Raw genomic sequence first — 15,591 nt, 5'->3', positions numbered from 1 at the left:
TCTGTAATGTCAAGATTCAGATAGTGGAAAACTGGGGCAAAAATACAGAGAAGTGCAAGAAGTGAACCAAATAAAACACAGTTAGAAAAGCTCCTATGGGGATTTTTGACAACACTGGTATCTTTAGAAGAGATTTCGTTCCCAGAGGTTTGGCTGGTCTTCCTACTAATTGCACCTCTCTCTTTCCTTCATGTCACTGTTCCCCTCACATTATTAATCATCATCAGTTCAGAATATGCCCATCCTTCCTAAGACGTATGATCATGCAATGCTAACTGCTATTAGAGATCCATTTTGCCCTCCATTTTGTCTCTGTTTATCGCCTAATTTCTTCAAATGGAGCAGGGTGCCCAAACCTCTCTCTCTCCCCCCAAAAAAAGGTTTGAGCATTGGCATGGACTCTAGAGCAAGCCCATCCGTGCTCTTTTTCCCGACCGTAGGATGTCATTCACGAAATGGCCCCATTTATCTTGCGACGAGCCTGGTATTGGATAAATGGTGACGTAGTGTCCGGTAGTGACCGCTGGCCTTGTCTGAGCTAGAGCACTGCACCGTTCCTGTATCCCACGCTCACCCACGCTCACTCTGCACGTCACGTCTAAGCTGCATGCACACACTCTAGCCTGCACTAATCACCCAGTGTCCAATCATCATCACTGTTCACTTAAATGCACTGGAACATTTGATCAAGTTTGAGTACAGTATGGTTCAATAGTCAGCCAGCACTCTAAAACCACTTTGTGAATGGAGTGGTTTCTAGCAATAAATCTGATCTGTTTACACATACACATATTTAATCATAACTGTTCTAAAAAACACTACAATTTATTTGTTAGATGTAATTAGCACATATAAATGTGTGCAATTCAATGTGAATTATAACTGGACAGACTTTCCTCTGTTTTACTCATAACCTTTACATTAATGACATTTACAAATGACTTCTTCTCTGGCTTTTAGAGTGTAATTCTCATTCTTGTCATCCTCATCATCATTAATAATATTTTCTAAATGTCTGGAGTGTGGCATGGAATTCCCCTCAGAGTGCATTGTTCTCTTGCTTTGTTACGTATGTTGAATGTGTGTTGTGTTTTCACATTTTTGAGAAATTTGTGATGTAAGATTGGTTGAAGACATACAGTTTTGTCTGAATGTAGTGTCTAGGGTTAATATGATTTACTTGTACCTGCCTGTTGAAATTGTCACATCCCATTTAATGTCAATCAGATTCAAGTTAATTGTAAAATCCCTTATTTCACTGACATAAATCATAGTAATTCATTTTAATTATTATGATTTGTACACCTATTTTGTAGTGGTTCATCTTGTGCACTTGAATCTTTAAACTCTGCACTGTCATGTTCACCTATACTGTGCACCTGTGGGTCTGTCCTCACACACAAAGTGAAAGGTTGTCACCAGCACTTTTTAACTGTATGCCGTTTTCCTCACCTGATGTATCCACAAACACATTCATCACTGTGCAGTGCATGTCTGCTGGGAACATTTCATGTTGCTGTTCAACTTCCAAAAGTCACTGGACAAAAAAAAAAAAGCATCACTCTCAACAAACAACAATACAAACGACAGCAAAGATGCATCGCGCCATTCGTAGCCACAGGACAGTATGCCGAAACACAGCTATGGGTGGACATGGTAAAGCCAAGCCAAAAATCTCGAGTTCACCCCTCTGTGACCGTTGACCTTTCAACCCCTTTTGTCTCCATTGCATTGTAGCTACAGCCTGCAGTCTGCCTCTGGTTACAGCTCCCACTTCACAACCTCCATGTCCAGGTACTGATGAGACGTGCAGCTCGTCTGGGACGGCACCCCAGCTGCACTGGTGGCATCGAGGCAGTGTGTCTCCCCTATCTCCCCTCCTCTTAGTGTCAGAATAACCCCTTCTTACCAACCAGAGTAACCTACCTGTTCCACTCAACCTCTCCAACCTACGTTTTCAACTGATATATATATACTCTTGACAAAGGATGGTGCATTTGTGCTTTCTGACTGTGACTGTTCTTTAACCTCTTCCCCTGAGTACTTGTGGCTCTTAACTGACATTTATGCAGATAATGGTATTGCTTTTTTATCCTCACAGCTACTATTCAAAAAATAACCAATGGAACTAAAAGAAAACAACACAAAAAGGCCCTTGGTTCAATCAAAGATGTCTTTTCTTTGAGAACCCTACTGTCTGTCCATTTGTAATGGCTGTTCTAACACTGTCTTCTTGATGTCAGCCTCTGTTCTTTTCTCTGCCCCCTCTCTCTATTTATCTGGGTCTCTGCTAGTTTTTTTTTTTTTTTTTTTTTTTAAAAGCCACTAATGTTTGTGTAAAACTGTGTCTGGTGAAGGGGAAGATGTACAGGTAAGACACCAGCACTCACGGATCTGCTGGTGGAGCAGGTTTGTTCCAAACATGGAGGCAAAGTTGGAACGGGATTAATGTTCTCCAGCAGGTGTCACTAACTCATGTGTATCGGCGTAGTACATGGGCATGTACTATGAAACGCCAATATTTACAAACTTGCCGTGCTATATTTTTAGTATTTACTAGCTAACTATTTAATTAGTCAACATTTGCTGTCATATCTACATATCCTTTGTTCATTTGCATACATCACACGATATATGTGGATGAAATCTGTAAAGAGAATTTTATTTTTTATTATATTTGCATATATATACATAATAATGACATCGGCATGGAGTAGGGATGATCTCCTTATTTTGTGTACAATTGTATAGAAAGTCCTTTGCCATTTGGGTTGCATGGAATTTGCATTGTCGGTCCTGTGTGTTCTCTTGCAGCCAGTACATGTCGGGTCCACCCATGCAGGCCCCAATGCAGCCCCCACCACAGATGCAGCACCCGCCACAGATGCAGCACCCGCCACAGATGCAGCACCCGCCTATGCAGTATCCCCCAATGCAGTATCCGCCAATGCAGCCTCCACCCATGCACCAGCTGCCCATGCAGGCGCCGCCACCCATGCAGCAAAGCTCCATTCAGATTCCTGTGGGCCCCCCGCCACAGCAGCCTAAAATGGTCAGCACTGCCACCATTGTGCCTGCCGCCTACCCCTCAGCACCAGGTACAGGGCTTTGTCTTTGGGTGTGTGTTATGAAAGATCCATGGGTAGCTAGAACAATAATCACACAATCTAAAAGTTAGAATTTAAGGTTTTATATCATTTTTATATCAAGTTTTATATCAAGTTGTGAATTTAATGTTTTTTCTGTAATTCCATATGATATGACATGTATAACAATCATGTCTACAATGTGTATGGCCAGTATTGTTGTATTTGATAAGTAATGTTATTCTATATTGCCCTGTCTACCTGCTTTCCCTGAGGTAAATATCACAGTGGGTCTGACTGCTGATCTTCTCTTCTCCTCCAGCTCCTGCCCCGGCTCCTGCCCCAGTCCAGATCCCCATCGCCATGGCCCCAGCTCCGGCCCCCTCCGCTCCCACTCCCCCCTCCAACCGCCCTCCCTGGGTGACAGACGACAACTTTGCCCAGAAGTTCGACCCCGGCAAGACCACCAGCACCAGCGTCAAAGTGCAGCCTCTCCCCCAGTCTGCCCCTCCTCCTCCTGCCTTCATCCCTAACCCGGCCCCTGCCCCGGCTCCCATGGGTGGCCCTTCGCCCTTCACCCCTGCTGCCCCCTTCCCCCCTGTGGCCCGGGGGGTAGCCCAGAGGGCAGAGCGCTTCGCTGCCGGCAGCAGGACTCCCATGTGTGGGTCATGCAACAGCATCATCAGGTAAACTATAACTGCGTATGATCCACGGACATAAAGAGCACAGTGGACTGTGTCCCATTGCTAGTAATCTGTTGTGTGGTGCAGTGTGTATGGGCAAATTGGAAATTGGGGGAAAATGGACATATTGGTTGTGTTTGGGTTCTTCCATTAGAAGTAGGCCTACTGATCCTTAGTATCAGTTATTGTAGGTAGTAGGTACTGAGATTGACTAGCAGGTACATACAGTTATATTTCAAGTCACCTGTGTTTTTTCATGATCTTAAAGTATAATTGTTATAACCTGTGTATTATATATTTTATTTATTAATTTATATATATTTAAAGAGAAAATAGTTCAAATAAACACTTTTGCAAGAGCATTTTAAAGAAAGATATTTTTAGTCTTGGCCAGGTAAAGAGCAGGCAGGTGCTTCAGTTAACACCTATCGTACACCCACCCACCAAGTTTGGGCAGCTGTGGCCTTCTGGTTAGCGCTTCGGACTTGTAACCGGAGGGTTGCCGGTTCGAACCCCGACCAGTAGGCACGGCTGAAGTGCCCTTGAGCAAGGCACCTAACCCCTCACTGCTCCTCGAGCGCCGCTGTTGTTGCAGGCAGCTCACTGAGCCGGGATTAGTGTGTGCTTCACTGTGTGCTGAGTGTGTTTCACTAATTCACAGATTGGGATAAATGCAGAGACCAAATTTCCCTCACGGGATCAAAAGAGTATATATACTTATACTATAAGTGTGCCTGACCCGTTGCTTCCCTACTGATTTGTCTGTGTCCTTTCCTGCTGCCCTGCCCTCAGAGGCCCATTCCTGGTGGCACTGGGCCGCTCTTGGCACCCCGAGGAGTTCAACTGCCACTACTGCCAAATGTCGCTGGCTGATGCCAGCTTCGTGGAGGAGCAGAACAGTGTTTACTGCGAGAACTGCTACGGCGAGTACTTCGCCCCCACCTGTGCCCGTTGCAACACCAAGATCATGGGGGTGAGTGCGCGGTGGGACACGTACGGCATGGGACGTGCCACAATGCGCCCACATGTTGTTCAGTGAGCACGCCGTGCGGGCCGACAGACAGTCACCGTTTTGTTGTTGTTTGTTTTGTTTTTTTTCGTCTCTCTTTTGCTGACAGGAAGTGATGCATGCGCTGCGGCAGACTTGGCACACCACCTGTTTTGTGTGCGCTGCGTGTGGGAAGCCCTTTGGAAACAGCCTGTTCCACATGGAGGATGGTGAACCTTACTGTGAGAAAGGTACGTAATGCACCCAGCATTTCCACAAAGAAGCAAGCCTTTACAAGCTGCATGCCATTCAGGCTTGTGCCAACCGATCCCTCTGTTTGCTCTTTCACAGAGATTACCTGTGCTACATTTCTCAGCGAAAAAATAATGTTTGCTTTATTTATAAATGCCAACATAAACATAATCTCTCAATGCTGATTTAGCTTCAGAAAACCATGGCTTACAAAAAGAACAGCTTCAGAACAGATTCAATAACAGAGCACCTGTAAAAAGTTTGGGCGCAGCATTTCAAGTTTGAAATGAACGTGGTTTTGTTAAATTGTCAACTTTATATTGCTTTGTGTGCTGGTTTGCAGATTACATTGCCCTTTTCAGCACTAAGTGCCATGGCTGTGACTTCCCTGTGGAGGCCGGGGACAAGTTCATCGAAGCTCTTGGTCATACCTGGCATGACACTTGCTTTGTTTGCGCGGTAAGATGGAGACTCAGCAACAGCCATCCCCAGACAGAAATCTGGGTGTTTATTGCTTGTGAAAAATTCATGATTCCATGGGGAATCCAAACATATGATCCGGGGATCCTAGTGGGAGGTTGAGACACAGACTGGTGGGTGGGGGTGGGGTGGGGATGCTGACGTTGCTCTTCAAGCAGAAATGCATGCCGATGACATTGACAGCTTTCCATGACGTAACTTTAGCACACAAGACATTCATTTAGTCAGCATTTTACTGCCTTTCTTTATAAGACATTACAGACATGCATTAAAAAGCGATTCCCCCTCTGCTTTTTGCTCTGTCTCACTCAGGTGTGCAATATCAACTTGGAGGGCCAGCCATTCTACTCCAAGAAGGACAAGCCTCTGTGCAAGAAGCATGCTCATGCCATAAATGTGTAGATGCCCCTGAGTTGAATCAAAGGCATGGGCAATAATGTTACGTGCCATATGTTATTACTATGTACTGGCAAAGCACATTTCAAACAGAACCATCAGTGTCAGTCAAACATCCCATTTGACTTAAAATGATGATTGCGATTCTAATGTGGTAGTACCATGAAAAGTATGATTGTTAAATGTTAAGCCATAAGTGTCCCACTGGTTAAACAATTTATTTATTTCAGAACTAATATATGATTGTGCTTCTCTACTGACACAAAATCACAAAGCCCCGACTTTGTTACTTAACCATGGCCATTTATGACTAGACGGAAAACATGGTGTGGTTTGTTTGAAGATTTAAGCATTCACTTGATCAGCTTTCTTTACTATACATAAAAGCTGCACCTCCTGTATATATTTTTTGGCCTTTATTTTTTATCTTACCAGAAAGAACAAATAGACACAAGGGAACAGATCCCAAAGCCAATATACTTTTCTATGCAATTATGTGCCTTCATGTAGGACCTGAATACATATTACAATTGGATTTATACTAAAATTGCCATGTTTTATTCTGTGTTAACGTAAAGGGTGAATTTCAGACCAATGTATTTATCGGTCACACTCGCTGTTTACTAAAACGGTATACACGTACAGGTACAAGTACAGTGTTCATACAGGTTAACCCATTTTATATATCAACATGTACTTTGTGTGAAGTACTTATGATTGTATGCGACTGTGTGTGTGTGTATGAATCAGTATTCACATGTTTGTGCCAGTAGATTAGCTTGTGTGAGTGTGTGTACAAATTCTGGAGAAATAATTTGTCTTTTAAATTAAATACAACGGAGGACACCGCCTTGGTTGTGATCAAGTGTTTTCATCTGACTAATGATAGAATTAAACTACAAATGAACAGTAATACAAATGATGTGAAGTTATTGGCCATCATTATAAAGTTTTCTACCATAGGGGTGGAACAAAGCTGTGGATATTAATTACACAGTTTATAACACTGTTTTCGTGGTAATATCACATTGTTGTTTTTCCCATGTAAAGAATTCAGTGGTAGCTTGAATCTATATGAACTACTGAATATTTGTAACAGCTGTGAATGAACTTTCCAGTGTGTTGTTTATCCATCTTAGTCTGTACTAAAATAGTGCATCAACATAGTTTACACTTGGACTTTTAAACATTTTGTAGGGAAAGTGAGGACTTGATTATTTTGTAAAAGCAGGATGAAAGACATGGTTATCACAAATATGATGGGTTTGGTGAGGCTGGGTTATAAAGAGTATTTTTTCTGCGATGCAGGTTACTGAAATGTGAGCTCTTAAAATACATTGAAGAAATTTGTAAAAAGGGTGAGTCTTGAAATGTCATGTTCAGTATTTCTTGATATAAAACTGTTAGGCTATTAAATAACGTCATCTTAGAACAGGCTTTTGACGGACCACATCACTGTGCCATTTCAATGTCTAAGGTTTTATAAGGTTTTATTTTAATTTTCCACCAAAAGGAAATCAAACAAAGATCTAGTCCCGTCACAGTTCTGCATCTGCATCATCCAAGTATCTCTTGCTCATTTCACAAACCATTCCCTGTAATTGATAGTATATTTTTACTACCATATTTCTCTGGAGACTGTAAAAATATACTATCATAATTCATCTTTAGAACTTTCTGTATCTCATCCATTCTGAACTTTCTGTATCTCATTCATTCCATTACAACTAGCATTTTTTCCCAAGGTATAGACTCCCTTCACTCAGAACACATGTGCAAACATTTGCCATGTATCTCATATCTTGTCATAGCTGGTTGTATCAGTGTCTGAAAGTATAAATGGCCCTGATTTTTGCCCTTTAAATGTGGCCTCTGGTGGGTCCTTCATGTGTCACAGCCTACTTGTTTTTCTTTCAGTTGTGTCATTAGGACTGTTTGTGGGTAGGGTTTTGAGTGATGAAGTTGAGGAGTTGTTTATGAAACATATAATGAAGAGATTATTTGATTGTTTTTGGCATTGAAAAAAAATTACGTCTCTTAATAATAATTTATTTGCTTATTTAAGATTTTTAAAGCAGTTTCAGAAATGATGCAATATGGCCTTGACTTTAGGTAGTTATGTCCTTAACATGTCTGCTTGATATGTTTGTGTAGGATTTTCCGTTGTCTTTGTATTTGAGGTAGGAGGCTAATACCACTATCTCTATTTTCCATTGAACACTATTTTGAGATGTAAAGCAAAGAGGACCTCGCAGTCACACAGTCTGACATCAAAGATTGGCTCCTTTAATGCTGCGAATGGGCAGAAATGATATGCTTCTGGTTTTATGGTGCTTTTGCTGGCCTTTTCCTCTAGGTGCTAAGCAAGTCAATGAGGGATTAACCAAGAAGAAGATACAGTATAGTGTTTAACCTATTACAACAGTTTTATTTATTTATAGATGGAAACCGAAGAATGTCCATCCTCTTGTAGCTGAAAAGGTTAAAAACATTAAATGTATGCATGTTGTTTTTCTTTTAATACCACAAACTTTGTGTTGCCTATATTTACTGACCACCAGAATAAAAATATATTGCTTTCAAATACTTCTACATTTTGTTAACTGATTGCTTTGGATTCAATGTCAGGACAAATCTGGTGATACCTTTTTATGACTGGAGGTCTGGCTGAAGCATGTCTTTGATAGGTTACTCTTTGGCCATGATGTTTTTTTAACTATGTGTTGGACATAGTGATAAAGTTATTTAGAACATGACGCAAAGTGCATCAGATCATTTAAGGTTTTCCATGAAAGTTATGAAAATATCTATATGCTCGCCAATGTGCAAATTTGAATGTTTGGCTTGAAACTTCACCTTGAGCAAATAATAAAATGTATGTTTATGAATACACAGACTACTCTATGTTTGTGATCATTTTTACACAACCTAGTTCCCTCCACATGTATTGCCACCCCTGGTAAAGTTCAGTAAAAAGTATAATAAAAATGATCTATGTGATTCATAAAAATGAATAAAAGTATTTATCTTAATTTCACAATGCAAATAATGAGGAAAAACCCAACCTTAAAGGGAAGCATTTTTTCAGATTTTTTTCTTTATTTGTCATAAAGAATCAAATATTCTTATACAACAATGAGTGGGCCTATGGCCAAACCACAGCCATGGGTATATCCTTAACAATCCCACTCAAACACATATTGCTTAAATTAAACAAAATCACCTGCCAATTATGGGCACCCCTGTTTTCAATAATCAATAAAGTCTCCCTTTGCCAATAAAACCGCTTTTGGTCTTCTCCTGAGACATCCCATAAGGTTGGAAGATAGCCTATATGAGACTATTCCTCATTACAAAATCTTCCAAAATCCTCTTCTGTAGTTACAATCATGGGACTTAAATGACCATGGTACTGATTGTACAGTGTCTCTCCCAGCCAAGGAGTCCTTGAGCTGAAAAAGGTTGAAGACCCCTGGACTAATATATCTGGTTAAAAGGGGTCATAGCTTAGTATAGGGTGCAATTGTTTAGGTTTGAATATTGTTTGATGATTGATTATTGAATGATCACATAAATTAACAGTAGTTTGTAGTAGCTAATTTAAGCACTACCCTAGTTCAACATAAAAAAGAGCACTGATCAAATGATGAAATGCTACAGGAGAGGAAGGGCGGATAGAGAAGGCAGTGCGTAAATTCTCAATCTGCTTTTAGAATGGTATTCTGCAACTTTCACATCCAGTCAGCGATGGCTCAAGAGAGGATTATTGTGCAAGTCTAGTCAGTGCTCTCTTCTAGTCAGGTTTCACTTCACACAGTGATGAAGGTGTGTCATCTGTAACCCCTTACAAAAAATAACTATAGAAATATTTTAGTTTTTTGTATTAGGCTATACAGTATTATTATTACAAGCATGATCACATCATACTTTCCCAGATATGGGTAGCCTGTACTGTCTTGACAACTATATAGCCTAGTATAACAGATGACCCTTACTATGAGCTTAATAGTAAAATCACACTGAAAATAGCCTAGGCCTCAAATAAGGGTAGGCTACCTTTTAATTTTTTTGAAGCCCTTTTAATTTTTTCACCTTTAACTTCACTGTACATTTTGCTCTAGGCCTATAGTAGTAGGCCTAGTAGTTTTAGTAACCATATCTCCTTTTATCTACAGTCATAATCAGTTTATCATTATAATAACTATTCTTTTTTGTATTTTTATTTATTTTATTTGTTACTTATTTTTGTTTTTATTACTATAAGTATTTTATTTCTGTGAGCACCTTGGGTCAATTGTATTTTAAGTTTAAGTGTGCTCTAAATAAATGTGACTTGACTTGACTTGACAACATAACTCAGCCACCAACTAAAAGTTGTTTGGTTCACTGTCGCTAGGGGGTGTTACTGGTGGCTTGAGTCAATAGCGTAGCGAGTGCTCCCACAGCACTTGGACTCACTCGTCTCACTTGGAAATTTGCAGTGATTTGAAGGCTGTCTCACGAAACAGAGACGGTACGGGTCTGTCCATTTACAACAGAAGCGCTTCAGAACTGAGAAAGCATTTCTAAACTGGGTTATCTGTAGAAGGAAGCTATCAGCCACGTCTGTCGTGATTCTCTCCACGCTGTTTGAGGATTTTATATCAACAGACAGTGGTCAGATATTGGTAAGTAAGTGAAAGTGCTCGCCTACCTTGTCTGCTTTGCTAGCTAGCTAGGATAGCTTCAAAGCTAATCGAGCTAACCGTAAATGCTGTGCCATCTGGGCAAAAGTTTGTTGCGCTGGTTAGCCTACTTCTGTAACGTTAGGTATTATCATCTGAAATCAGTTTTTGCTACTTAACCTGAACAATTTGGTGATATTATTTTTGTTAGGTAGGTAACGTTAAGGGACGATTTGCGTCCCGCATCGTAACGTTACATCTTTATGGCTACTTTAACATGAACGTTAACTTAGCAAATACGTGATCTACATCTGCCTGTTAAGATAATAACCCAAGGTATCATTTGTTGGTGGACTAACGTTAACTAGATAGCTGCTTATTTTAGCTTGAGCTAGCGGGCAAAACTTCCAATGTATTGCTCTCAGTACAAATGACGTTTGGTACCTTTTACAGTCTATGGTTGGTACTTGTAGTGAGCCATTAGTACTGTGCTGGTGGCTAAGATTTTAGCAACAGGAAACGCTCGGCAGTTCATGATAATGTCCCCAAACTATTTTGTTTCACTAAAGTTAGCAAATGATCGAGGACAGTGTTATGACTACTTCCTTGTCAATACATTATTTCATAGGTGTAATTTAAGGAACTGATTTGCATTTCCGTATTTTGAAATGGCAACTTTATTGCACTGATGTAGTAACTTGATGCTACCTTGTTACCTTACCAATCTGAAAGTAATTTGTTGCAATTGAACAGAACTAGCAGCTAGCTTGGTTGTGTCTCGTGAACATTGGCCATAGCCATCTTGTTAGTTCAATGAAGATAAGTAAGGGATTCGACTAACATTTTTGTGAAACTGTTCAGGTTTATGATGCATAAGTTCGGCAGGTTGCATTTACGCTGTTTAAGTGTAACGACATAAAGCTTGAGTTGTCTTCAACTCAGTTTTCTACCATTTAACGTTACCTTGTATTTTATTCAGTTTGTTTTATCATAAACGTTTTCAGTGTAAAGTGTCTCTGATGTAGGCTGTTAGTTGTCCCCCATTGCCAGCGCTACGACTGAGACCACACGTGATGTTTTGATACCTTTTCGATACATGTCATATTGTATTTTAGATTAAAAAAAATATATTTTCCTATTGTATGTATTTTCCCTTTGATAAGTGCATTGATGTGTCCAGCGTTTTGTAGCTTGAGTCGTAGTTGTTCACTAGGCTACCTCACGTTCTTTCTTTCTCTCTGTCTGCCTCTCTCTCTTTCTTCACCTTCCCATGCTGCGGGCATTTCTCGGGTCTGGAACATGGGGAGGTCAAAAAACAGATGTAAGCAGAGCCTGCGAAACTGTCTGGTTGAACGAGGAGAGGAGAGACGGAGTTGAGAGCAAAGTCATGGTCTGGGAAACGGCTGGAGTTATCTTTTTCTGGAGAAAAAAAATAATTCTAAAGGGTTGCATTATACATATGCTGAACAGCTGTGCATTCCACAGCTTACCCGAGGCACTGCGTTGCTCTGTTAAAGACAGAGAAAAAAAAGGGCCCAGGCCAGACTGTGGGTTCACAGCCATTCGGAATGTGGAAGAGGTAGGTTAGATGCATAGAAATCTAAACAGTGTCAAAACTACCCTCTCTGCTCCTGCTGCACATTATGTGCCCTGATAGACCTCACTCTCTCTTGATTAAACACGGACTGACCAGGGCTCCCTTTCTCCTGGGGAAAGACTTGGTGCTAGAGTCATGACTGGAATCGCCAGTCAGCATTTTATATTTTCCTCTGTTTAAAGTTACGGGACCTATGTCTGTAGTTTCCCATTAAAGGTGTCTAATGGGTGGTGTTTTGGTATGTGCCTATTTCAGTTTGGTAGCAGGAGGGATAGTGGGGGGGGGGGGGGGGCGGGGTCTGCTTGTTGATATACTTAATGGGGAAGGGACCTGTGAGTACTGCCAGGCAGGTATATTTGCCAGGAGATTGTGTATGCCAGGAGATTACCACAGATCATTACTTAGCCTAGAGACAGTATCAGAAGACATTGCTGTTTTTTGTTTTGTTTTATTGCGAGTACTTTGTTTGAATTCTCGATTAACTTCCCAATAATTGTTGCAATGGTTGTCAGTTCACAAACACCATCATCCATATGAGAGGCATACCTTTCCTGATGGTACTCACCTACAGTTTTCCATATACTGCAACCACATGTTGACCACATGCATAAAGACACTGATGAAATAATTCAAGCTGTTGTCTTTTCAAATTACCCCTCTCTGTGGTTGTGGTAAAGTGTCTGTCACTTTTTGGTCTGTTTGAGTTGCCCCATAGTTGTCTGAGCGTGTGTGTGTTTCAATCTCAGCGGCAGCCATAGAGAGGTATTGGGGGGGTGGGGGGGCAGCGGGATCAGATTGCTTTTGGAGACTCCAATACACTCTGGCGAGGTGACAGTGGGGAGGAAGGTGGTTGTAGAGAGAGGGAGGGAAAGAGAGCGGGAGAGGGGCTCTGTGGATCGGATTTCACATCCCAGTGCGTTCCTCAGCCAGGCCTTCCATAAGTCAGCCCCCCAAGCCCCCCCCCCCCCCTCACTCATGGCCTGGAGACAGGATGGCGGAGAAAGAGAGGAAAACATTCCCTCCCCTCATACATCCACCTAGACCCCCAGCCCCTCTGAGCACATAAAACAGAGAAATACTCTAGTGGAAATGTAACCTGTAATCATGAGAAATTTACACAGGGGCTTGCCAAAGGTAAGCGTAGGGAATGGAGGGGAGACTGAGAGAAAAAGAGAGAGAGACTGAATGAGAGAATGAAAAGAAGTCCGAATGAAAGCTGGAGAGAAAGGGAATGGGGGGGGGGGGGGTGTAAGTGAGAGTGATCTGGTGTGTTTTGTTGTCCATTTGAACTCCAAACAGCCTCATAAGTCTGGTATCAGATGGGCCGGGCCGGGGTAATGGGAGAGCTGGGTTGCAGCAGCCGAGCCCGGGGGCAAAGAGCCTTTATCAAGAAAGCTCTGTTCTTTAATGGTATTGATCCTGCTTTAAATACACTCACCTCTCTCCCAGTGAATAATTCAGAATGGTAGCCGAAGGACTAATGCAGACAGAGGGCCCCAGACGCTGAGAAAGGGAATGTGGAATGATTTTTTTCCCCCACTTCTTGGAGAACGGGAGTTTGTGGGGGCCTTTGAGGGAGTCTCAGGTAGTCTCGGCATTGTTTTTCCTTCTCTTTTCATTTATTTTTATAAGTGTGTTTGGGGAGGATCAGGTTACTCTGCTCCCTGTTTGTTTTTCTTCTCTATAGTAGTAGCAGGCCTATCTCTGCTGAAGGCGGCACATGTAGTGATAACATTCCTGAAGAGTTGGAACATTTGACACCTGAAAAAACAACAGAGTGCAACTCTAGCCTCATTGTCAAGACTACGGAAACATTTTAAGATTGTTGATTTTTGCATGAAAAATGCCATTGATTGTACACAGTTGTTTTGTAGCGGGGGGGGGGGGGGGGGGACTTTGTCTGTTGTGAGAACTTTGTGTATTCTGCTGCAGTTAACTGTATTATTTTGGTTGTGGTGTCTCTCCTTATTGGCTTGGTTATTTCTCTCTGGTCAGATGATTGGCCTGGTTTGATGGCTCTTGGTGGTGTTGCATGTTTGATCATGTTTGCTAACATAGTAAACGGTTTGTTCATGGAAATTAAATTTCAGTGAAAATACCAGGAATTCTTCAAAACTGTTTGTGGTTATGACTCAGTGGTTTTGCCGTCATAGAACTGATGGCGGACAGATCGCTTACAGATCGCCTTTACCTCTCTGTCATCCTCCCATGCATTTCTATTTCAGACGAGCCATATTGCCCCCGCCCCCGTTTTTTCCAGTTGCAATTTCACTAGTCAGGGTAGCAGACCGCGTAGACTGATCTTTCATTGTGTGTGGGACTAGAGGTCTGTGTGTCATCATTAGGCTAAAGGTAAGGCAGAATTGGGCTTAATTCACAGTGCTGTTGGCATGGACTTATTTCAGTACCAGTGCTCCAGAGACCAAATGCCTCTTATTGGCTGCTGCTGTTAAGGCTAGGCTAAATCCCATATTTGATTTTGTGAGCTTGCCATCACCCTGCCTCAGCCTACCCACAGAAGACATGCTATTTTAATCACTGTTGTTATAATAATAATAATAACTAATGATAAGCTCAGAAGGACTAGGGAGTTGTTGGGGGTGCATGCTGTATCAATTGATCTACCAATGGTGATTATGCAGGTTACCTTTTAATGTTTACGAAAGACAGATTTGTTTATTTTCATATGGGACTAAAGTGCTGAACTCCTTAGGGTCCTTAAACAGCCTCTATTGGTCCTTCCTGGAAGCCGTGGCATGAACCCCTGCGATGGAATCTACTCACGCTCGTCAGTCATTTCCTGTTGGGCCCTGCGCACACATTCAGGCACGCTTTTGTTGCTTACTCAAAACATTATTTCTTCTCATTCAGTTTCCTGCTGTTGACTTTGATTAACCAAGGGGTTGTCTTGCATAGTGGTGGTGGTGGTGATGATGTCTCTCTTCCACCAACCTTTTGTATGACGTTTTTTGTGAAACCATTGTTTACAGAGCTCTTGTTTTCGTGTGTGTGTGTGTGTCATCCAACTTTCCATCAGCTCTTGACTCGAATGGTTGCTGTGTCAAATGTCAATTCCATCTTTCAGCTTTTGCACACCACCTTCATAGTGCTCCCATGACCGCAGTATTTCTGCTCTGAGACGGTTAAAAATAGCTTGTAGGGTTTGCTGCCACATTGGCGCCTGCAGTTGCAGTTGTATGTAGGTTTGCACTGCCATTCACCAGCAGCACATTGGGGTTTTCACACTAACTGCATTATTTTCATGGCTGTCATTCTCATCGGTGAAATTTGTTTCATTGTCAGCATTTGTCCTTAGAATTATGAATTATATAATTATGACGCATTGTGAGCATAAGTTGCAGGCATTTCTCATTCCTGCATTTAAAGTAGTAGCCCATAGCCTACATTTACTCAGAATTAAGATGACCAGGAAGCCGTGACATTA

The 15,591-nt window shown here is 41.7% G+C and overlaps 2 protein-coding genes across 5 annotated transcripts in view; both read left to right on the top strand.

The window, feature by feature from the left end:
• Nucleotides 1–8,781, top strand: part of ldb3a (LIM domain binding 3a) — a 47,803-nt gene extending 39,022 nt beyond the window's left edge. The window contains exons 13-19 of the mRNA XM_042066204.1: nucleotides 1,738–1,794; nucleotides 2,815–3,098; nucleotides 3,409–3,772; nucleotides 4,562–4,742; nucleotides 4,888–5,008; nucleotides 5,353–5,468; nucleotides 5,802–8,781. Coding sequence (XP_041922138.1) covers nucleotides 1,738–1,794; nucleotides 2,815–3,098; nucleotides 3,409–3,772; nucleotides 4,562–4,742; nucleotides 4,888–5,008; nucleotides 5,353–5,468; nucleotides 5,802–5,891 — 1,213 coding nt within the window. The 3' untranslated portion in view covers nucleotides 5,892–8,781. The remainder of the gene's footprint in view (nucleotides 1–1,737; nucleotides 1,795–2,814; nucleotides 3,099–3,408; nucleotides 3,773–4,561; nucleotides 4,743–4,887; nucleotides 5,009–5,352; nucleotides 5,469–5,801) is intronic.
• Nucleotides 8,782–10,324: 1,543 nt separating this feature from the next.
• bmpr1aa (bone morphogenetic protein receptor, type IAa) overlaps nucleotides 10,325–15,591 on the top strand; it is a 36,649-nt gene continuing 31,382 nt past the window's right edge. Inside the window, exon 1 of one of the 4 annotated variants that reach the window (XM_042064931.1) lies at nucleotides 10,325–10,552. The gene's annotated coding sequence lies outside the window, so the exon portion shown is untranslated. Of the gene's footprint in view, nucleotides 10,557–15,591 lie in introns of all 4 variants that reach the window. The other 3 variants (XM_042064932.1, XM_042064935.1, XM_042064933.1) reach the window with 3 other exon arrangements.

The sequence above is a fragment of the Alosa sapidissima genome, chromosome 16 (assembly GCF_018492685.1).
Source record: "Alosa sapidissima isolate fAloSap1 chromosome 16, fAloSap1.pri, whole genome shotgun sequence".
NCBI lineage: Eukaryota > Metazoa > Chordata > Actinopteri > Clupeiformes > Clupeidae > Alosa > Alosa sapidissima.
The sequence above is the reverse complement of the archived record's forward strand: the minus strand, read 5'-3'. Positions and strand labels throughout refer to the sequence as shown.